Consider the following 22,950-nt stretch of genomic DNA (forward strand, 5'->3'; position numbering starts at 1 on the left):
GCGCCGGGGCGGAGACGCCCGCGCCAAACGTGGAGGTGAAGGTTAGAGCGTTCAAGAGCCACTCCAGCTCAAATGGAGTTTTGGGTGTTTGAACATCTTTTTTTCTGATAACAGAGGTCACATTTAAAGAAAATCCAGCTTAAAAATCGCATTTCTGAGCATTTCTTCATTCAAATTATTGGGAATCAAGATTTGAAAAAGATCGTATTTGTGATGTAGAAAAAATGCTGGGCGGGGCCCCAAGCTTCTTGCTCCGCCCCTTTCTGATGCAGATCCATGAAGGTCTTCGTTTTCCTCGAATGAGCTGGAATCTGGATCTGAACTGGACGGCTGGATCGCTACGATTATGTTAGGTGGTTGGGGGGGGGAGGTGAAATTCTAATGAACCCCTGCCGCTCTGCAGAAACTATGTCCTAAAAAACGATTTTGGCGGCATAATCATAAGTAAAAGACCATTTGGAACACTTTGAGGGAAAGAAACCAGGATTTCTATTTTTTATGTTTACCTTAATCACTTTACACTCTGCTGCTAAAGAAAGCTGCGTTTAGCTTTAAAACTGAACCAAAGCCGTTTCAAAGAGTTTCAATTTTGATTGACATGAACTCGTGGACGTCTTGACCTTCATCTCAGATGGACTCCAGGGTTGTGTTTAAACTGATCTAACCCACCTCTGTGTTTGATTTGGCCGCTGAACAATATCAGAGATGCAGCATCCCCCCCCCCCGTGACATTTTAACAACCCTTCTACACCCTGTGGCCCCATCTGAACCCCTCTAAAAATCTCTGTCAAATAGAACAGAAGACAGTATTCCCTTTCTACGTCGCACTTCACCTTTTGTGGCCTCACCGATTCTTTTAGTGCGATTAGTGCTGCTGCTTTTTCCCCCCAAAAAGCGCACCCTGTTCTGTGTCCTGATTGGCTGGAGACCCTGTCAATCAATCTCCTCTGTGAACGCATGCAGCTCTCGTCGCGATCAGATCTTTGTTTTCCTTCTAAGAACTTTTTTTCTATGAACTCTGAGAGTCGAGAGAAAAGTCTGAAAATGTTCTTGTCTGTCTGAGAAAAGCGTTGAAAGTGTGTAGTGGGTTTCATTTTTAGAACGTAACTCCGGCAAAAGGGCGAGGGACCGCTGCTGTACTGATGACATAATGCTGCAGCAGAAGAATTTGCCTTCACAGCTGTGCATGAAGTTCAGCACAAACTGTGAGATCTCAAATGGACAGAATATATATACTTATATATAAGAATCAAAAACATAATGTAAAAGTACAAAGTGGAACTTTTCACTCTGACATTTTTGAAGAGCACGCCAACATGGCTGACCATGTAGACCGCGTGATCCGACTTTTCTCACGGTTAATGTTAGGAACCATTTTGGCCGACTAATGTCCAAATTCCCCACTCCTCACACACGACTTAACATTTATGAGGAACACAAACAGTGTGATAATAAAAGAAATCTCTACCGTAGACACGTTTTCCCTGAACTCAACCACCTTAAAGAACATAATAATGTTACTTTTTATTAATAGAACAGTTTTAACAGGATGCTCTTTAACTCAAGTCCAACAAAATAAATAGAAAACTACTAATTCAGTCAGACGCACGCTCACTGCTTTTTTTCCTAAACATCACATATGATGAAGTAAAATCCTTTCAAACACGAACATTTTATAAAGAATACTTCTGAATCCACTGTGTTCTGAGGATGAAAACGTGGATGCTTTATTCAAAACATACATCCTCGAAATGACTAATCCTTCAAACGCAATGCATTGTGGTCCATGTTTGCTAACCTAGCATGCATTGAAGCATTCTTCTGGGAAGTTTCAGGGATTCTGTAGATTCTGCCCCCCCGACAACGCACTAAGTAGTGAGGGAATCCAAACAAAGCTCCTGCCCCGCCACTGGACAGTAGTTTTGCTCCATCAGTCACCAATAATACATCATAAATAGATTTAAAATAAAAAAGTGCAATCATTAGATAAAATGTTGCAAATGTAAGTTTTCATTTATGCTTTCATTTGTGGTTTAAGGTACATGCAATGGTTGAGCCTTTTGAAGGCTGTGATTATATATACCGATATATATATATATGTATATATGTATATATATATATATATATATATATATATATATATATATATATATATATATATATATATATATATATATATATATATTTGTTCTAGTTTTACTTTGTAGCTGCACAGAGCCTCAACACAAAATCTATCTCACCGTCGATTCATCAAAGACAGTAAAACAGAAACAGAAAACCTGAGGCTCATTAAAGTATTTTTGAGTCTGAGCAGCACAAACGCCGAACAAACAGCTTCAAAACTCCAAAAAGTAGCTTTTTGAAATATATTTTGCTCATTTAAAAAAAACACTTTTTTTGTTCTATCGAATAAATTCTATTGAAACAGAAGCATAAGAAGGCAAATTTTAAATCAAAGGTAAATGAGTTCACATTTGTGTTATTTTTTAACCTGTAATTCTATGTTTAGATTGCACTGCAAACAACAGTTCATTAAAGTATCATTGCTTTATCCTTTTACTACTGTCAAAGTCTGAAAAAGTTCTTAACTTAACTGATTTAAACAGAAAAAACACTTAAACATCAGAATCTTCTGCTGTATTCTTTCAAATTCAATACCATATTTTGAGAAACCTATGGAAACGTAGGGAAAAGTTTACAGCAAATCATGGAGGTAAAGCCCAAATGATCTTTTTTTTTCTCTTTGCAGGTTTTCCCTGACAGGGCTGTAAAGGCGGTAGTGTTCTTCAGCACTAGTACTCACTGTAAACGGCTTCGATGGTAAACGGAACGTCTAATTTGCCGCTGGACTCCAAAGCGCCAAGAAAGGCGGCGGCGTCTGTGGTGCTCTGGAAACATTCGCTGGACTGCTGGAAGCACTGCCGGTTGTCCATCTCCAGGTGAACTACGGAGCTGCAGATGGAGAAGATTCACTAAATGTATCATCTAACCACACGTTCTTCTTCTTTTCCTTCCCACATTTTTACTTTAGATGAACTTGTGTGGATTTCTCTCCTCACCCTTTGATCTGCAAATGATCCAGCTCCCTCTTCGTCCTCCTGCTGCTCCCCACAGCTCCGTACAGACTCCTCTTCATCACGTCCAGCACCTCGGCAGGAGCCTCCATCCAGGAATCCACCGAGCGCTTGACGTTGTACTTCTTCAGCTCGTGCTCGTCGCCGTAGTACGGATAGACCATGACCTCCCCGTTGGAATCCCTCCTGAACAGCACGTTGGTCCGGAGGACGCGGCTCAGCTCGCGCAGGAAGGTGGAGGACGTGTTCAGGAGCTGCTCCGGACGGATGTGGACCACCAGGACCAAGCGTCCCACGGCCAGCTTCTCTGGGAGGTTCTTGGCGCAGTCGAGGCCGTCCCACTCACACTCGGCGTTGTTGCAGCCCTGGTCGCAGTGGTTGTCGGCGTAGTGATCCCTGCAGTACTGGTCGTACAGCGGGCTGCAGGAGGACGACACAGGCGTTTAATGCAGGTCTCGCTGTGGAACATACGTTTCTTGAAGAAAGACTTCTTACTTGCACTGTCCTTCCAAGTTCTGGCAGTCGAAACCATCGTAGAGGCAGCCCGCGTTGTCACACTGCGAATCGCACTTCCCGTCGTTGAAGTAGCGCCAACACTGCAGCGAGGCGGAGCAGTTCTTCCAGGGGTCATCAAAGTTGAGCGAGCAGTCGCCGTTGTCCCAGCCGCACTCGTGGTTGTTGCAGACCGTGTTGCAGTACTTGTTGTGCTTGTACGCCTCGCACTGCGGGATGCCGCAGGAGGCCGTCACCTCGGGCAGCGTCGGCACGCTGCTGCCGACGCCCCCCGGGAAGCCGTTGTCCAGGATGTGGCAGAGAAGCCCGTTGAACTTGAACGGGCAGATGCAGCGGTAGTACGGCGCCTCGGGGGTTAGTTCGCACGTCCCGCCGTTGTAGCACGGGTTGGAGTTGCAGGCGCTGTCTGTGGGATGCCGGCACTCGGGTCCAGTGAAGGACGGCGGGCACAGGCATTTGGGACTCTTGTGACCAGAAATGCAGGTCCCTCCATTACGACAGCGGAGGCTACCACAGGTTTGAGAGTCATACTCACAGGTGGAGCCGGTAAAACCCTTCAAAATAAAAGGCGAGGAGTAGACAGGATTTAGGAAACACTGCCAGAGGACCAGCAAACATTCAAAGAGCTGAAGGATCGGTACGCCGAGGCTGTATGCGTGAACTCACAGGAGGACATCTGCAGATGAAGCCGTGTGGCGTGTTGCTGGCCACCGCGCAGGTCCCTCCGTTACGACAGGGTCGACTCTTACAGCCGTCAAACACGGTGTCGCACCGCTGACCTGCATTCACACACGCCACGTGGTTAGATCGCGACGCAAACACATTTTCACTTTGGATTTTATGATTTTATACCATTTAAGTTAATAAACTCAGGTTTTTTTTCTGCAGACTTACAGCAAAAGCATAAGTAAAAGTATGCAAGTAAAAGTATAAGGTGGTATTCTTAAGAACTACTGAAAATAGTGAACTGTGAAAAAATCATTTTCCCCTAATCTTTTTAAAATTTATGCCACAATTCCCTCAATACACCCTGATAGGGCGGGACTGTCATGTGATCTGGATTTTAACAAGTCCACAAGTCACCCATTTACAAAAGTTAAAACCTACAAAATATGAACATTTTACGAAGATTATTTATAAATTCACTGCATTCTAATGATGAAAACTTAAAAAATAAAATAATAAATGCATATACAATCATTCAAATGACAAATCATTGAAATGCAATGCATTGTGGTCCATTTTCTCCAATCTACTGGTTTTTCGCAGACTACTGGGAGCAGAGGATTTTGTAATTATAAATTCAGACACCCACAAAAAATGTAGAAAACCACCTGGAAAGTAGTGAGACGGCAGAGAATTAGTCGGTAATCAGGTTAAGGATAAAGTTCTACTGGATATATTAAATAGACTTTTGGTTTAGTCTAAAACCACAAACATCTGAGGTTTCCGATGCTGTTTAACTGACCTATGTGACCCTTGTGTCAATGTCATTCAATTACAAATAAATAGTTTTGCACTGGTCTACACAAATGAGTATAACAGTAAAAATAACATTTTCTTTCCAAAAAACAAAATAACCACATTTTTTATATATATAAAATGTATAAACACATTATATATATATGAAATGTGTTTTATTTATTTTATATCTGTGAGAGGTTTGGATGCTCAACAGCAGTAGGTCTGTTCGTTTTCTGAACTAAACCTTAATCATTCGTTCAAACAAACTTTATCCAGACTAACAAACATCTATTTAGTTTATAATGCGGCTGCTCTAACTAGTAAAACCACAAAAAAACAGCAACATTGGGTTAAAAACGACAAACTTTTTAATTATTGTCTCTCCAGCTTTATGTTCGTGAACCAAAGATTGTCTATTTGCAAGAGCTCTCGGTAACGCTTTCTTTTACAGTACAGTACTTACAGTGTACTTAAGTGGTATTTACATGGTACTTATAGTGTAACTACTGGGTACTTTCAGGGTACTTACATGGTACTTTTTATGGAATTTACTGGGTACTTACAGTGTGTTTACATGGTACTTTCTATGGGACTTTACTGGGTACTTACATGGTACTTTTTGTGTCTACTCTGTACTTACATGGTACTTACTGTGTATTTATATGGTACTATTTGGTTCATACCTATGTGGTACATACTGGGTATTTATAATATGCTTACTGGGTATTTACATGTTGTGCAAAGGTGTCTTTTATGGTACTTACCACATGTAAGAACAAGGTAAGTACAAATAAAGTACCTTGACCTTTAGGTCTGCACTCGCTGCACGTTTCATGGTATTTACCATGAATTTACCACAGAAACTACCCCTTAAGTACACTGAAACTGTAACTGTAAAAGAAAGTCAGCCCTATTTCCACTCTATTACATGGTACTTTCATTACTAAATACCGGGTATGTTAACTTGAATAGTACTTGGTACTTACCCCTTAAGTACAATGAAACTGTAACTGTAAAAGAAAGTCAGCCCTATTTCCACTCTATTACATGGTACTTTCAGTAGTAAATGCTGGGTATGTACACGTATTACCATCCCGTACAGTGTACATACACACTTGGTCTTCTGACCTCACCACATGAGACAATGCTAACCTGTTGGTAAGGGTAAAGTAACTACATTGTAAAAAAAATATACTGGCCTGATTACTTCTTGTAACATGAGGCAAGTTTAAAGAGAAACAAGACAGCAGTGAAAACAACAATCTTTAATATGATACGTGTCTGCAGCATACAAAGTGTCATCACAATGAAATAGGTTTTAAGTACAAAACAGTACAAAGGAGCATTCCAAAAAACACATTATTGGCCTGAGGGTCGTGCTTTTTGTCCATCAAAATTCCTTCAGCAGAGTTTGGTAACGGTGCAGGACTTCTTCAGGGTTTGTAACTGCAAGAAAATTCACAATATGAGCTCAAGTGAACATAAAAAGCATAACGACTTTGATGAAATACAAAATAAATTTTACTTATTTAATCATTTCTGTAATGAGTTTGATAAATCTCTATGAATTTTTTTATCGCTTTGACTGTAATGCTTGAAATTAATCAAGTATTATCCTCATTTAAAAACATAATAAATTATTCACAACTTTATATTTTAGTTACATAAACAAGAACAACAAAAAAGAAATCAAAGAAAAAAAATCAAAATTGCCATAAAAAATCTAATTTTATTTAGACAAAGAATGACAAAAGTAATGTTTTAATTGCCAATTGCTGTGTGTATTTCTTCTTTATAAATATTATTCGCACCTACAATTTGCATTAGCATGAAAGACATTGCAGTGTAAAAGAAAAGGAAAAAATAAATAAATAGGCAATTTCAAATTCAACACAGTTATTCACAAAAATATGTTTTAATTTTCAAACAGTTACATTCACTGTTGGGTGGTATTGTTGTCTCTATCATATTTGAAAATAAATAAATAAATAAAAATAAAATCGGCAAAAGAAAAGAAAATGGGGAAAAGGCAGTTAAACTCTTCATTAATGTAAATAATATGTCCACTTGGAGGATTTAACTTACTTTAGCTTACTCTCCTGTGACTTCACGGATTCGTCTGGAATGTCTTCTTCGCCATTACTGATCTAAAGCGGTAAAAAGACGGAAGTACGTCATCATTATTTTAAATAAACGCCTTTCTTTGTTTTTCCCAGAAAGACGTGCGCTCAGTCAAACGAGCACAGAACAACAGACTTTATCATTTAGGCTACGTGCTTGTTTTACAGGTGCCACTCTCCTGGTAAGTAACAACAATGTTTGTAGATTTTCATTACAAACTTTGAAAATGTATACATGTAATAACTGAAATTAGGTACTAAGGTAGACAGTAAGGTAGACATGCTCTTACGTCACGTTTCAAACACAGAGATAGTGGCTTGAAATCACGAGGTTAGCTTCTTTATAAAGTTTTATCAGTTTAAATATTTACATTTAATTTATCCAATATTTTAAAAAAACAAAAACACTGGCTTACCTGCCAGATGAAGAGAAATTCAAACTGTTGCGCGCGCCTCGAGGCTCTCCGGATTAATCCACGTTCACTTTGGGGGTAGTTGTGCTGCATTCAAGTGCGCTGGGAATTTGCAACTTTACTTGCCCCGACTTACTTAACAAAAACACACACTCGGGGTGTTTTTAGTATTAAAAGTAAATATTTAGCCTTGTTGTTTTACATATTTTCCTGACATTATATAATATATATTAAAACAAGTTCATTTTTAGAACAATATTTAAAAAAAGTTAAGTTGTGAATAATTTATTATCATGTTTTTAAATTAGGATAGTACTTGATTAATTTCAAGCATTACAGTCAAAGCGATAAAAAAATTCATAGAGATTTATCAAACTCTTTACAGAAATGATTAAATAAGTAAAATTTATTTTGTATTTCATCAAAGTCGTTATGCTTTTTATGTTCACTTGAGCTCATATTGTGAATTTTCTTGCAGTTACAAACCCTGAAGAAGTCCTGCACCGTTACCAAACTCTGCTGAAAGAATTTTGATGGACAAAAAGCACGACCCTCAGGCCGAAAATGTGTTTTTTAGAATTCTCCTTTGTACTGTTTTGTACTTAAAACCTATTTCATTGTGATGACACTTTGTATGCTGCAGACACGTATCATATTAAAGATTGTTGTTTTCACTGCTGTCTTGTTTCTCTTTAAACTTGCCTCATGTTACAAGAAGTAATCAGGCCAGTATATTTTTTTTACAATGTAGTTACTTTACCCTTACCAACAGGTTAGCATTGTCTCATGTGGTGAGGTCAGAAGACCAAGTGTGTATGTACACTGTACGGGATGGTAATACGTGTACATACCCAGCATTTACTACTGAAAGTACCATGTAATAGAGTGGAAATAGGGCTGACTTTCTTTTACAGTTACAGTTTCATTGTACTTAAGGGGTAAGTACCAAGTACTATTCAAGTGAACATACCCGGTATTTAGTAATGAAAGTACCATGTAATAGAGTGGAAATAGGGCTGACTTTCTTTTACAGTTACCGTTTCAGTGTACTTAAGGGGTAAGTACCAAGTACTATTCAAGTGAACATACCCGGTATTTAGTAATGAAAGTACCATGTAGTTGAGTGGAAATAGGGCTGACTTTCTTTTACAGTTACAGTTTCAGTGTACTTAAGGGGTAGTTTCTGTGGTAAATTGATGGTAAATACCATGAAACATGCAGCGAGTGCAGACCTAAAGGTCAAGGTACTTCATTTGTACTTACCTTGTTCTTACATGTGGTAAGTACCATAAAAGACACCTTTGCACAACATGTAAATACCCAGTAAGCATATTATAAATACCCAGTATGTAGCACATAGGTATGAACCAAATAGTACCATATAAATATACAGTAAGTACTAAGTAAGTACAGAGTAGACACAAAAAGTACCATGTAAGTACCCAGTAAAGTCCCATAGAAAGTACCATGTAAACACACTGTAAGTACCCGGTAAATTCCATAAAAAGTACCATGTAAGTACCCTGAAAGTACCCAGTAGTTACACTATAGGTACCATGTAAATACCACTTAAGTACACTGTAAGTACTGTACTGTAAAAGAAAGCGTTACCGAGCTCTCCTCGACCCAATTTATAACATCCCTAATCAGAGAACAGTTCAAGCTTCTGAAGAGTGTGAGGCATCTTCACTAATATACAATCTTTGCTTTGGTGAACAGTTTCTCCGACTTTTGGAGACCCTGAGAGAGCCCTGTCTAAAGTTCAATACAGTTAATGGGGATTAAACATTTGTAGTGTAAGAAAGTTGCACAAATAAAAGAAAAAAGAAAGGGCTATCAGCATTTCAGAGTTAAAAAAAAACATTTAAAAGTTTTGGAAAATAGCAAAATTTTACAGTAAACATAAAAATATCTTCCTATTCAAGGAGCAAAAGCTCGTCAGTAAACCTATGAAGGAAGACGAAGCGTTTCTTTGAGCAATTTGAGAAATGCTGTCAAGCATTCTGCAAAATAGCAGTCCTAGAGGATTTTGAGCATGTTGAGACTGTTTCCTGAGCTGGACATGGAGCTTTTCTCCGTTTACGACATCATGAATGTCGTTTGAACGTCTCACCACAAGCACACGTGGACTTCTGCCTCTGCCGTACCTGTGTATCCGGCGCGACACTCGCAGCGGTAGTTGTTGGTCAGCTGGATGCAGCTGAGCGTGCCGCGGGGGTCGCAGGGGTTGGACAGACACTCGTTTACGTCCCCCTCGCAGCGCTCCCCCACATACCCCGAGGGGCAGATGCAGTGGTAGCCCCCCACTCTGTCCACGCACTTGCCCTTGTTGAAGCACTTGGGCTCCTTGGTGAGGGGGTCGGTGAAGGGGCTGCAGTCGTCGACGTTGACCTCGCAGTGCACGCCTGAGGGGACAGACTGTGTCAACTCTGCAGCAGGACAGGTGTGCTGCTTCCGGGTCACCTGTGCTTAAGGTGGACCAACTTCACTTTTTGTGAGCCGGACAGCAGAGCTGCTCTCGGTTCGAGTGACCTGCAACAAATGGCCTCCTTCATGTCTGAGAGAAATCAATAGTGTATTTGACAAGTAGAGGAAGAGTTGGAGGCAAACTAGAAGGTGGGGTTTTTGTGCTGTGGGTGCAGTTAAGCCCTAATTAATGAAGCGTGGAGGAGAGGAGGCGAAGCCGGAACGGGGGGGGGGGCAGTGTGGGAGGTGTGTGTGTGTGTGTGTGTGTGTGTGTGCGGGGGGTCTGCTGACCTTGGGTTCCTCTGGGACAGGAGCATTTGTAAGTATCGATCAGGTCAATGCAGGTGCCCCCGTTCTGGCACGGCTGAGAGAAACATTCATTGATCTCCACCGAACAGTTGGTCCCCAAGAAGCCGGGCAGGCACTGGGGGGGGGGGGGGGGGGGGGGGGACAAGTGAAGAGGAGAGGAAGAGGAGGAAGAAAGAAGAGGAAGACAGCGGGACAAAAAAGGGGAAGTGACCTTGATCAATGCCTGACATGAAAGGCAGATATTTTTTTTGTCTATCTGGCTGTATTTTAGGCTGAGGGAAGATTAGCAAAACCCAACAGTTCACTTTCTATTTATAACAAGACTCTTCATCAGGAGAAGTTAACTCAGCCAGAACGCAAGAAACCTTCACTTCTTCTGCAGAGCAATGCATGCTTCATTCCAGAAAAAACAACCCAGTCATGCTCTGTAGACTCCTACCTGCTGTTCCGCTCAGGAAAAAAGGGAGAAAAAAAATCATGCAATAGTTCATTTAAAAGGAATATTACACATTTAAAAGCATCTTTGCAAATCCTCCTGACAAACAGCTAAACAGGTGCTAAATTTGTCTCCATAAAAACAAAGTGAAATAAACAGAAATACAATGCAAACAGAAATGAAAATTCGAAATAGATGAGTTTACTGATGGGTAAAACAACCGGCTACAACCAAATAAAGTCAATTCAGTCAACGTTTTTCCCGCGATGCGGACATCGCCAGACGTCATCAGTGAGCAGTGATTGGTCCGAGTTGATCTGAGTCAAGGTTTCTATGGCAACCACTCTCACCAATCAAGAGAGCGCCTGTTTTTGGAGTCCCCACCCCTACCACTGACGTGGTACGTTCAAACATTCAAACGTTTTGAATGTTGGACATGGTGGCCAGCAGGCTCCACCTACTTTAATTGAGGCATCTGATTGGTCAGTTCATAACTTCAATAACTTTGACCACAGAAATATAACATTAAAAAAATGAGGATTATCAAGAAGATGTTATAAAAACGTAGATCCAGAATTGTTATTCTTACCAATAGAATGACTAACAGCTGTTCATTTAGCTATAGAAGTCTATGGGATTTTGGTTTTTTGGAACCAGCAGGTACTTCCTGTTTGGAACGCCTCACTCAGTCCAGTTCCCATCTCCAGTCAATAGTTGTGGGGCACCATATTAAAATTTGAGTTGCTTCTTAAAGCAGATACAAGCTGATGAGCCAAAGGTTTTTCTGAAGGACCAGGAACCACTGCAGCCAGGTGATCATTTAAGGTCTTTGAACTGTTACAAACATTGCTAACAATACAATTACAATTTAAAAAAGCCAAACAAATGTCTTTTTTTTTTACCTTGCAGCTGTATCCACCCAGAAAGTCTGTGCAGGTGGCGCCGTTCTGACAGGGGTTGGGCGTACATTCATCCACCTGCTCTTCACAGTAGCTCCCGGTGTATCCAGCCTGGCAGTGACAGCGGTGAACGTTTCCTGCGTCCAGACACCGGCCGGCGTTTCGACACAGCTGGGTAATGTCAACCCCTACCAGAGAGGAGGGAACGGAACGCTTTAGGGGGAATCCTTAACCATTTTCACGTGCAGTATATGTCTAAAGCCTCTGCCTTACTACCTCTTTGTTTGGCCGCCACTTCACAGGAAACACTGGGCACATCACAATAAAGGCCTGTCCAGCCAGTTTCACAATTACACCTGTAGGTTGTGCCGCTTTGCGAGCAGGAGCCCCCATTTTTACAGGGCGAGGAGTTGCACCAATTAACCAAGTCCTGAAATGTACATCAGATTTTTCAGTCTTTTTCTGCAACGGCGTTTAGAATAAAATGAGGTCTGTCTCTGCTCTGACCTGACAGTTGAGCCCCGTGTAACCGTGCGGGCAGGTGCATTTGTAGGTGCCGTAGCTATCCTGGCAGGTGCCGCCGTTCATGCAGGGCTTCGAGTCACACTCGTTGATGTCATGCTGGCAATAGTTCCCGGTGAAGCCTGGCGGGCACAGGCAGGTGAAGGCGTTGATGCCGTCCACACAGGTGCCGCCGTTGAAGCACGAGCTGCACGAAAAGACTTAACGGGTCAGAACAAATCTGACAGTGTACACAAATAAAAAGATTATATATCATAATTCATTTGTTTACTCACACAGTGAATAAACCAACACAAAGGAAATGTTCAAATGTATATGTAAATTTGACAACTACAGGAAACAGACTCATTGATAATCCTACATGAGAGAGTGATGCGTTCAAAGTCAACCTGAGTTTTTAACCACAGGGGGCAGCAGTGTGCAAGAAAACAAAATCTACAAAGTAGCAGAAAAGGAACCTGTTGACCAGAGCTGCGCTACGTTCGACACCCATCTCGTCTCCTCCTGAGTGAGCGTGTACCTCTCTGTGCAGTCAGGGGTGTTGTTTTCACAGTTTATCCCGCTAAAGCCGGCCGGGCAGGTGCAGGTGTAGCTGTTGACGCAATCTGTGCAGTTGGCTCCATTTTTGCACGGGCTGCTTTCACACTCGTTAATGTCCTCCTCGCACGTTGTGCCCCGAAACCCCAGCAAGCAGGTGCACAGGAAGTCGTTCACCTCGTCCTTACAGAGGCCTCCGTTGTTGCAAGGGTCTGTGGGAAGGAATGTTAAGACTTCACTGTGAGCTTCTCTGGTTGGCACGTTTGCCATCGTTCCCCTCTTTGAAGAATAATAAGTGAGGAGAGATGAGCTGAAAATCAGACCAAAATTCTCTGTACATTAAGCTGATCAGTCCGATCTACCCCCAAGATCAAAAAGTGGATCAAAGTTAAATCTAACTCCAGAACCTGACAGTTTAGATTTGATCTTTGCAAATTGTTCTTGACAAACCAGACCAAACAGCTGTAACCCCCCCAGGACTTACTGGGCTTGCAGTCATCCATATTGGCTTCACAGTTGCGTCCGGTAAAACCCGGTTTGCAGCTGCAGTGGTAGCTGCCCAGAGTGTTCTGGCAGGTTGCTCCATTGAGGCATGGGTTCTTCACGCACTCCTTGATGTCCACCTCACATGTCTGGCCTAGACAGGGTCATGAGAGGGCAAACTATAGACGTCAGATCGGGTAACAGGAACAGAGTTCTTGTTACTGTTTCAGAAATGTACAACGTTTGCTACACCCAAGAAAATATGGTTAAAAACACGTTTGTGCTGCAAGTTTCCAATAGACATAAAAGACACAAATGTTGTGGATGGATGGATGGACGGACGGACGGATGGATGGATTGAACAGTGGATAAATGAATAGATGGATAGCCATGGTACAGCGGTAGGGCGGTCAACCTCTGATCGGAAGTCTACAGGTTCGATTACCTTGCACACCCATATGTTGAAGTGTCATTGGGAAAGAAACTGAACCCCACATTGCCTCTGGTGTTTATAGGTTGGCGCCAGTGTTCTGCAACTGAGCCGCCTCCAGTGTGTGAATGGGTGAATGTAAATTTACCACTTATATGATGGATAAATGGGTCAATTGATGGCTGGATTATGGATGAATAGGTTGATGAATAAATACATGGATGGAAGTGTCTAATTTATTACACCGTCTTTGTTTTGACAGGAAAGTCTAGTAATAAAATGAGCAGAAATCAGACGTGGACAAAGGCTGCATCTACTTTGATTCCCATAACGCTGCTTGTGAAGCCAATAGTGTCTTTTTGAAAATCTCAGGTAACTCAAACAAAGAGTGTTCTGTAATCAAATTAAAAGGTGGTTTAACAAAATTATAAGAGAAAGTACAAAAGCAAACTAAAGACTACTATGTTGTACTTAAACTTAAAAAAAGTAACAGATCTGAAGGTATTATACTTTATAAAGCTACATTTGATAAATAGCCAATTTTGATCTTTTTTGATATCAGTGAAATGTTTTATTTTCATGACTTATGGGTAATATCAGCTTTCAGCTAAAACTGAATATATTTTAAGACAGTTGCTACAATGGGACTTTGGGAGTTTGGTGTTCTGATCTTCTGGTACCAACCTAAAAGCCCCCACAGGTATGCAGACACAACAGCTCACCTTGCCATCCTTCGGGACAGGCACAGGAGAAGCTCAGGTAGTCCTCCGACTCACGACACACTCCCCCGTGTTTGCAGGGTTTGGAGTGACAGGGGGCCATCAGGGTTTCACAGTTTTCTCCTGCGATACGACAAATGAAACTGCGTTGTATCATAGAGTCATGAGCTTGGAGAAAACCCAAACCAAATGGACACAGAATCATCTTTCAATCAGTCTTATCAGAAGATAGTAGCCAGGCTCTGTCAGAGCAGGAGGCCTGCGGAGACATGTCTATCTGTTTTCACAGCACACAGATCTTACAGGAAGCCAGCTCCAGTTTCCGGCCATTGTGAAGCCATTTGCTGTTCTGTGAGACAGGAAGCAGGCAAACAGGAAATGTGTCAAGCGCCCCGTTCCCAACCCAACACAAGCAAGAAGCTTTTTGTTATTTAAAGTCAGGTTGGAGGGTTTTTTTTCTTTCTTGCAAAAACCATTAGAAAAAATTCAAGAAAATCTGCCGTCAGCCCATCAATCACTGCTTGTTTATTGAAATAATATTTTGACATGACATGAAATCACTTTCCAGCTCATGTCGGGGACGCTTCTGTATCACAGAGGAGCAGATGGAATCCGAGGGTTTGGAGTCTGAGGAAGTCTTGCAGCTGAACTTTACTCGACAGTTGTTTCATCAGCGGCACGTTTTTCCTTTTTGCCAATTCCTTTAAGAGCACAGTATGTGGAAAATGCCCCCCCCCCCCCCCCCCCCCTGTACCCAAGCAAGAACATTCCAGAATACCAAAATAAGATATGGCTGCAGTATTACATAGATTGAATAATATTTTCATACCGGTGTAAGGCAGGACACAGTTGCACTTGTACCCTGCGACATCGTCGATGCACGTCCCCTGGTTGAGGCAGGGATTGGAGGCACATTCGTTGATATTTGTCTGACAGTTTGGTCCTGTAGTGAAAGCAGACCACAAGTTACACACACACACACACATCCTTTAGACACACTCTAGACAAACATAGTTACTGACCGGTGAAGCCCATGCGACAGGTGCAGACGTAGCCGCTGGTCATGTCCTTGCAGGTGCCTCCATTCATGCACGGGTTGGATTCACACTCATTGTTGTTGATGTCACAGTTTTTACCACTCCAACCAGAGTCACACAAACATTTATAGCTGACAGGAAGACAGTGATAAAGTCAGTCTGATCCTGGATGAGTCACAAAATATCAGGGTGGAGGTTCACTTTGGCTCTGCCTTTGGTGTTTGTTGAGCTTTTTCTCACCCGTTGATCTTGTCCTCACAGTGACCGTGGATACAGGGATTGCTGAGACACTCGTTGACCTGGGAGAAGCAGGTGGGATCCTGGTAGCCGTCTGGACACTTGCAGGTAAAAGCATTGATGCCATCGATACAGGTGCCGCCGTTACGGCAGGGGTTTGCAGCACACTCATCAATGTCAATGTTGCACATAGTCCCTGAAACATCACATACAGACTCTTCTTATCCAGAAGAAAAGCAGTAAAACGCAAATGTTGAACAACAAGAGGTGAAAACAGGAGCCATGTTTCCAGCTAGTATAAAACATGGAAACATTCACGTGTGATTAGTTGATCTGACTAATACAGCCAAAATCTAAAAAAAATGTTCCAGTCAAAACAAAAGTTTTGAACTGGAAATACTTTATTCTGCAACCTCAAGTGAAACGATTTTAATGCAGTGTATCACTTTTATGTTAATTAGGTTTATCTTTGGTCTAAACTAAACTCAGAGCAACAATAAAACAAAGCACACCAATTACCCAAAATACCAATACACACAGAAATTCAAAACTTTGTAGTGCAATAATATCTTTAAAAAAGCTCTACAAATGTTGATTGTTTATTTGGTTAATTTGTAGATTGATTGGTGTATTAATTAGTTGGTTGTTTGGTTAATTGGTAGGTTGGTTGGTCGGTGTATTAATTAGTTGGTTGTTTGGTTAATTGGTAGGTTGGTTGGGTGGTGTTTGGTGTATTAATTAGTTGGTTGTTTGTTGTAATAATTAGTTGGTTCTTTGGTTAATTTGTAGGTTGGTTGGTCAGTTGGTTGGTTGGTGTATTAATTAGTTGGTTGTTTGGTTAATTGGTAGGTTGGTTGGTCGGTGTATTAATTAGTTGGTTGTTTGGTTAATTGGTAGGTTGGTTGGGTAGTTGGTTGGTTGGTGTTTGGTGTATTAATTAGTTGGTTGTTTGTTGTAATAATTAGTTGGTTCTTTGGTTAATTTGTAGCTTGGTTGGTCAGTTGGTGTATTAATTAGTTGGTTGTTTGTTGTAATAATTAGTTGGTTCTTTGGTTAATTTGTAGCTTGGTTGGTCAGTTGGTGTATTAATTAGTTGGTTGTTTGTTGTAATAATTAGTTGGTCATTTGGTTAATTGGTAGGTTGGTTGGTCGGTGTATTAATTAGTTGGTCGTTTGGTTAATTGGTAGGTTGGTTGGTCGGTGTATTAATTAGTTGGTTGGTTAATTTGTAGGTTGGTTGGGTAGTTGGTTGGTTGGTGTATTAATTAGTTGGTTGTTTGTTGTAATAATTAGTTGGTTGTTTGGTTAATTGGTAGGTTGGTTGGTCGGTGTATTAATTAGTTGGTTGGTTAATTTGTAGGTTGTTTGGGTAGTTGGTGTTTGGTGTATTAATTAGTTGGTTGTTTGTTGTAATAATTAGTTGGTTCTTTGGTTAATTTGTAGGTTGGTTGGTCAGTTGGTTGGTTGGTGTATTAATTAGTTGGTTGTTTGTTGTAATAATTAGTTGGTCGTTTGGTTAATTGGTAGGTTGGTTGGTCGGTGTATTAATTAGTTGGTTGGTTAATTTGTAGGTTGGTTAGGTAGTTGGTTGGTTGGTGTTTGGTGTATTAATTAGTTGGTTGTTTGTTGTAATAATTAGTTGGTTGTTTGGTTAATTTGTAGGTTGGTTGGTCTGGCAACTCTGAATAATTTCTGGTCGTATCAACTGTAGTGAATCCAGCCTAATGTTGTTTTGTTCTCAGAGATGTCCTCCTATAAGTCGAGTGTAAAAACAAAACTTCATGAGCCACAGTTTTTTTATGGAAAAATAAACTGCATCCACCGCTTTCTGGTACAAATACCCTATGTTGAAGCATCCAACCATGAAGAACAGAGCTCTTGCCAGATACATGGAGGAGGAAGAGAAGATAGAAAAACGGGTGGAGACGCATGGTGGGTCTTCATCCTCGATGCAGTAAAGTAAAACATGTTTGTACAAAAACTTGTCTATGATTGTTGTCTAGATTTTTACTATTGGTGTCAAGTTTCTGAAGAACTTCTGTGGTACTTTGTGTTATTTATCATCAGAAAGATGATCAATTTGGATTTGAACTTTAGATTTATTGCAAACAAATCTTCATATTTAACCTAAAATAAGATGAAATACCCAAATAACCTTTGGCTGGTTCAAAGACAAAAACGTTTGATGCATTATTTGAACAAATCTGACAGCAATTTAAGCGGCGACACACACAACCTCCTCACACTGTCCTTTATACAGCACGGCTATGAACATATCGGTTTTCAGAAACTTTGTGGGCCGCTTGAAGCATTGAGGCCGTATAGAACTGTGCCACAGATAGCATAAAGGCGGCCTATTTAGCTGTAGAACAAGGGACCAGCTTCCGAGCTTTTAAAAGCTCAACTTTCAGGAATCTTTCAGGGAATCTTTTCTCCTGCTCAAATCCCCCTGGCTCTGTGTGCGTCTCTTTGTGATGGTCGCAGCTTGCGTGTCCTAACAGCCGCCGGTTGGGGACAGGGTGGAGCAGGAAAGTGACACCGCCTTTAACTTTTGGAGGAGTGTGCTCGCTCGCTCGCTCGCCATCTGTCACCCCCCCCCCCCCCCCCCTTTCAATCAGGTCCTCAACTCTTCTGATTGGACCTTCAAACTCTCAATTAGGCTTCTGGAGATGCGGTATTGTGCCGTCACACCGGAACAGAATAATAAACAGTACTTGTATGGGTCTGAATATTTTACCTGTGTATCCAGGTTCACAGGCGCATTCGTAGCCATTGATCCTGTCGATGCAGGTTCCATTTTTGCAAAGATTATTCTTGCAGTCGTCAATATTGATTTCACAGTTGATTCCTGGAGGAAACGCGACTTAAGTTTCAGCATGAATTTTATGATAACAAACAAATATAAATCTGCGCAAATGACCTCCTGTGCCCTTGGGACAGCTGCAGATGTAGGCGTTCGGCCGGTCCTGGCATGTGCCTCCGTTCCTGCAGGGCAGACTCAGACACTCGTTGATGTTGGTCTCGCACAGCCGACCGGTGTATCCGGGTGTGCAGTCGCAGCTGAAGGAGGCCAGGCCGTCCTTGCAGGTGCCGTAGTGACACGGGTCAGAGGAGCACTCGTTGATTTCTGTCTCACAGTGCTGTCCAGCATAACCTGGGCAGAGATCGGATTTGGTCTGGGATTATTTATTGTCAACATACCTGGTAGTTTTTTTTTTGTTTTTGTTTTTGAATAGAAGGTTTTGTACCTTCGGTGCACTCGCAGGTGTACTTGTTGGGTCCGTCCGTGCATTTGGCGCCATTTTTACACGGCGTGCTGGCACACTCGTCGATGTCTGTCTGGCAGAGACTCCCGGTAAAGCCTGGCAGAAAGACAGGAGGTTGTTACTGAGTGTGTGTGTGAGCGTGTTTACACAACTGCGTTCTCAACATTTTCAACCAGTAGCACTCCTCAGAACCCTGAAGCCCCTCAAACTCACAAGTCCAAAAGGAGAAGGGGAAACAGTTCATTGAAAAGAGGGGAGGAATGGGGGGTGGGGGGGTGGGGGGGTGAGAGTTTGGAGGCCTCCTGACCAAGGGGTAAGAAACAAAGGAGGGCCTGTCTGCTCAGTGCAGCGCCAAACAGAGCTGGTTGCCTCCTTTGTCCCCCAAAACTTCTCCATCATAATGTGCATTCTCTCATCTTGCTTTTGCCCCACCGCCACTACTACCCCCTTCCACTCCCTGCCCTTCTCGAAATAAAGAGCCAATTTGACCTTTAACACGGCACTATTCAGACCCTTGTGCCTTCAAAATCTGCCAGCAGGCTTCCTCCTTCTCCTTGACATTATTCTCAGCTCAAGTCATGAACTGTAAGGACGTTTCCTGCTGAAGCGACAGCAGCTGAAACATTTCTATAGTCGCACAACACAACAACACAACGACAGGCAGATGTTTGACTTACCGCGCTACCGTTTCACATAAAGTGAGGATCTTAAATTCTAATGTTTTGGGTTCAGATTATGTTAACTTTTCTGCCATCAACCTTTTTTTTTCTTTTTCTCACCATGTTTGAGTCTACTTATTAATTTCCGTCATATTTCTGCATTTCAGCAGTCATCATACTGACATGTGATAATTTATTGATTTAAGCCAGTGCTGACCGCTTTGTTATGCTTCTAATGATTTAAAAAAGGGCACTTCTTACAATTTCTTCTTATTTATTGATCAATATTCTAATGGTTAACTGGTTTAATGACAATTTGAATGTGAATCTTTTATCTTTTTTTTTCAGATTTTGTATTTTTTTATGGAGAGCAATAATAAACAACAAACAGGAGTGTTTGTTTGTAATGGGTCAAGAATTCACAAATGAAATGTATAATAGCCAGTGATTCATAAAATTAAAATGATAAAATCAAATACTACTTTGGTACACATTTTTCACATCTGTTTTTTTACGTAACAAATGAGTTAAAAAAAATAAAGATACCAGTAATATCAAATAAAATCTGCTCTGACGGGTAATAAATACAATCATTTGTGTCAAATTTGGTACATTTGTCTTTTTTGAATTCTTAATTGGTAAAACAATGTTTTCCTCTTAAATATCTCTTAGACAATTTCAAACCATTGGTCTGGCCGCTCTGCGTCAACAGTTCCCCCCACAACGCAGAGGGGAGTTTCTAATGAACTACTGCTGCTCTGCAGAAACTATGTCCTACACTGTAAACAAGAGCATTTGTGTCAAATGAACATGTGAAAAATAAGTAGATGTATTCAAAATAAGGACGTGGTAAGTTGTTTTTACTTGGCACAAGCTTATAGAGCCTGCACTTGTTTAAAAAAAAAATACGAATAGGACTTTTTTGTTGTTACTGCTTCCTGATACATTTAGGAAGTAGTGTAGATAAAGTGAATTGGCCAATTTGAACAGGTGGCCTGTTCAAAGTTCAAATTTCAATGCATTAGTGAAGTTGCAGCCCAAGTCTGTAAAACAAATTGGGCTGCAGTTTTTTTTCTACAGATATTTTCTATGTAGCTGACAGTATTTGAGTTACATCTACTCAGTTTACATGCTATTGGTGCCAAGTCACTTCATTGCAATAGAATAGAAAATATTAAGAAGACTCACTCAATAAGCATGTTGTGTTTAGACTGGTTTGAGAGCTTTTATATCTACTCAATATTTAAAAGTGTAAAAATGTTCCACTTGTTTAATTAAGTAATGTGTAGTTTTCGTTTTTTAGAGTGTAGAAAACGACACCGGTTTCTTGATTTTGGTTAAAATCGGCATAGTCTTACCTAACGGACCAAAGGGAACGCTTTGAAAATAAATAAAAACGATGATCGGAGTGGGACTTTGGGCGACTGTTGATAAAAAGTGACTTATGCATAGGTCAATGTCGTCCACATGTTTCTTTTACTAACTCGCAATGGCTTTTTTCCTGTATATCAAACCTCTATGTGAAGGTCATGTAAGGACTTCAGTATTTTACTTAGCTCTGCCTTTATGCTTAAAACATCAGACTTAAGGAGAAAATAACTCATTTTGCAGACAACTGTACCTTCTTCCTTTTATCTTTTTCTTTTACAGCCGACAGGAAGCAGACAAAAATAAAACATTTAGAAATAAAAGGTCTCTCATCTGTCAGTTTTGAGTGATTTGTTGCTTGTGTTGGTGAAACAGAATCAAAAACACAGTTTTATGCTTTAATGTGGACACATTAAAGCATAAAACTGCATAAGCATGTTAATGTGTCCACATTAACAGTGTTTTGAACAGTTTTGTTTTTAATAAATAGTTATGTTCATTAAAGGAAGTGTTGAACACAACTGCACGCTAATGTGAATAAATACAAATCAAGTTTAGATTTTTTTTTACCCAAAAACGTACAGTTTCTAGTTGGCAGTTGTCAGTCATCCCTGCTGCAGATCCCAGAGATACCCGGGGAGATGAACACGCAACGTTCCTTCACAGTTCAGCCATAACACTCCATAATACCCTCCTGACTGAAATGAAAAGCCTCCAAAAACCCCTGTGAAGGAATCTCTTAACCAGACGTGCGCATGCATGCATGCATGCACACACACACCCACAGACGTGTGAAGGTGGACAGATGCACGTGCGCGTCCCCCTCCAGACTGCAGGAATCAGGCATTTCAATGGCTCTCCGTGGGGTTTCCATGGCTATTCCATGTACAGAGATGAGCGGGGGGCTCGCCTCTGGAACAGATTTACATCTCAAGCAGGGCGGTTAAACTCCCTCCCTTTCTGCTACCCTTCAGAGTAACGGTCCCCCCCAACAGCTTCACCTCCACGTTGAGCGGCCTCCCCTCCCAGCTCTGTGTCAGTGTCACACAGTTTTTTAGTGTTAAGCTCCTCTGTTCACTTTTGTTTATTCTAAAGACTTCTTTCTCAGATGTCTTTTTCTCTTGCTTTTCTTTTTCTCTCAACAGGAGGAACCCGGCCTCCTCTCTTTGATCCACCCCACTTTGCTATTTTCCTTCCCGAAAAAAAGAAAAAAACAAAAAAATCACTTCCACCTCAGTGGCTGCAATGCAAGAATGTACAAAAAATAAAAACAAACTGTTATTCAAAGACTCACTAGTAGCACTCCTTCTCTCCTGAACGACGCTGCAGACACTTCTGCTTCAAATAATTTTAGGAATTTAAAAAAGCAGCAGCTAAAAGGAAATCTCCTCCACATAAAACATTTGTAGTTTAGCAGAAATACTCTGACCTTCATCACAAGCTTTGTCACGTCCCAGTTTCAATCAAAAATCTTCCTCAGATCCTCAACTTTTTGCTCCATCATCAGGGTTGGTAAGAAACTTGTTCAAAAACTTCCCGGAGCTTTTCCCTACAGATTTCTGTTTTTTTTTTTCCAACCTCTCCCCCTCGTGCTGCGGTGTTTGTGCGGCGCTGCCCGGGCCTGCGTAAGCCCGCCTCAGGGCCGGGATTAGCGCCCCGTCCGGAGAGCTCTTTGTGTGTGTTTGAGCGGAGAACAGAGGGAGCACAGCGGAGGTGGAGAAAGATCGACCTCTCCACCCTCTGGCCCAGCGCCCCCCTCCCTTTCATCCCCGATTCCCCTTCCGCGGCCGGGCGGGAGCCTCACCTGTGGGGCACTCGCAGTGGAAGCCGTTGATCTTGTCGATACACTTGCCGCTGTTGAGGCAGGGGCCGTTGGCGCACTCGTCCGTATTGATCTCGCAGAATTCCCCCTCGTAACCTGGCCAATTAGCCAGAGAGAAACAGGAGGGAGATGCTTAGACGGTTTGAAACTGTCAAAGCTGCTAAAAAAAAAGACTC

At 41.5% G+C, this 22,950-nt stretch overlaps 1 protein-coding gene and 2 long non-coding RNA genes across 4 annotated transcripts in view; 1 reads left to right on the top strand and 2 right to left on the bottom strand.

Moving 5' to 3' along the window:
- The window catches only part of notch1b (notch receptor 1b), a 51,620-nt gene that overhangs the window by 7,058 nt on the left and 21,612 nt on the right, over positions 1–22,950 (bottom strand). For both annotated transcript variants that reach the window (XM_023958197.2, XM_023958196.2), the window contains exons 9-27: positions 22,757–22,870; positions 18,908–19,021; positions 18,580–18,813; positions 18,397–18,507; positions 15,663–15,855; positions 15,408–15,553; positions 15,215–15,328; positions 14,389–14,508; positions 13,238–13,390; positions 12,737–12,965; positions 12,202–12,403; positions 11,971–12,124; positions 11,698–11,882; positions 10,342–10,474; positions 9,732–9,989; positions 4,254–4,366; positions 3,570–4,141; positions 3,060–3,494; positions 2,804–2,952 (exon numbers count right to left, since the gene is read on the bottom strand). In XM_023958197.2, coding sequence (XP_023813965.1) covers positions 2,804–2,952; positions 3,060–3,494; positions 3,570–4,141; positions 4,254–4,366; positions 9,732–9,989; positions 10,342–10,474; positions 11,698–11,882; positions 11,971–12,124; positions 12,202–12,403; positions 12,737–12,965; positions 13,238–13,390; positions 14,389–14,508; positions 15,215–15,328; positions 15,408–15,553; positions 15,663–15,855; positions 18,397–18,507; positions 18,580–18,813; positions 18,908–19,021; positions 22,757–22,870 — 3,729 coding nt within the window. The remainder of the gene's footprint in view (positions 1–2,803; positions 2,953–3,059; positions 3,495–3,569; positions 4,142–4,253; positions 4,367–9,731; positions 9,990–10,341; positions 10,475–11,697; positions 11,883–11,970; positions 12,125–12,201; positions 12,404–12,736; positions 12,966–13,237; positions 13,391–14,388; positions 14,509–15,214; positions 15,329–15,407; positions 15,554–15,662; positions 15,856–18,396; positions 18,508–18,579; positions 18,814–18,907; positions 19,022–22,756; positions 22,871–22,950) is intronic.
- LOC144994631 (uncharacterized) lies at positions 6,302–7,225 on the bottom strand. The gene is made up of 2 exons (XR_013658218.1): positions 7,137–7,225; positions 6,302–6,497 (listed from the first exon to the last, which is right to left on the bottom strand). It is a non-coding gene; the product is annotated as an uncharacterized LOC144994631 (long non-coding RNA).
- Positions 7,263–8,258, top strand: LOC144994632 (uncharacterized). The gene is made up of 2 exons (XR_013658219.1): positions 7,263–7,353; positions 8,063–8,258. It is a non-coding gene; the product is annotated as an uncharacterized LOC144994632 (long non-coding RNA).

The sequence above is a fragment of the Oryzias latipes genome, chromosome 9, assembly GCF_053564925.1.
Source record: "Oryzias latipes strain Hd-rR chromosome 9, Olatipes_Hd-rR_3.1".
NCBI lineage: Eukaryota > Metazoa > Chordata > Actinopteri > Beloniformes > Adrianichthyidae > Oryzias > Oryzias latipes.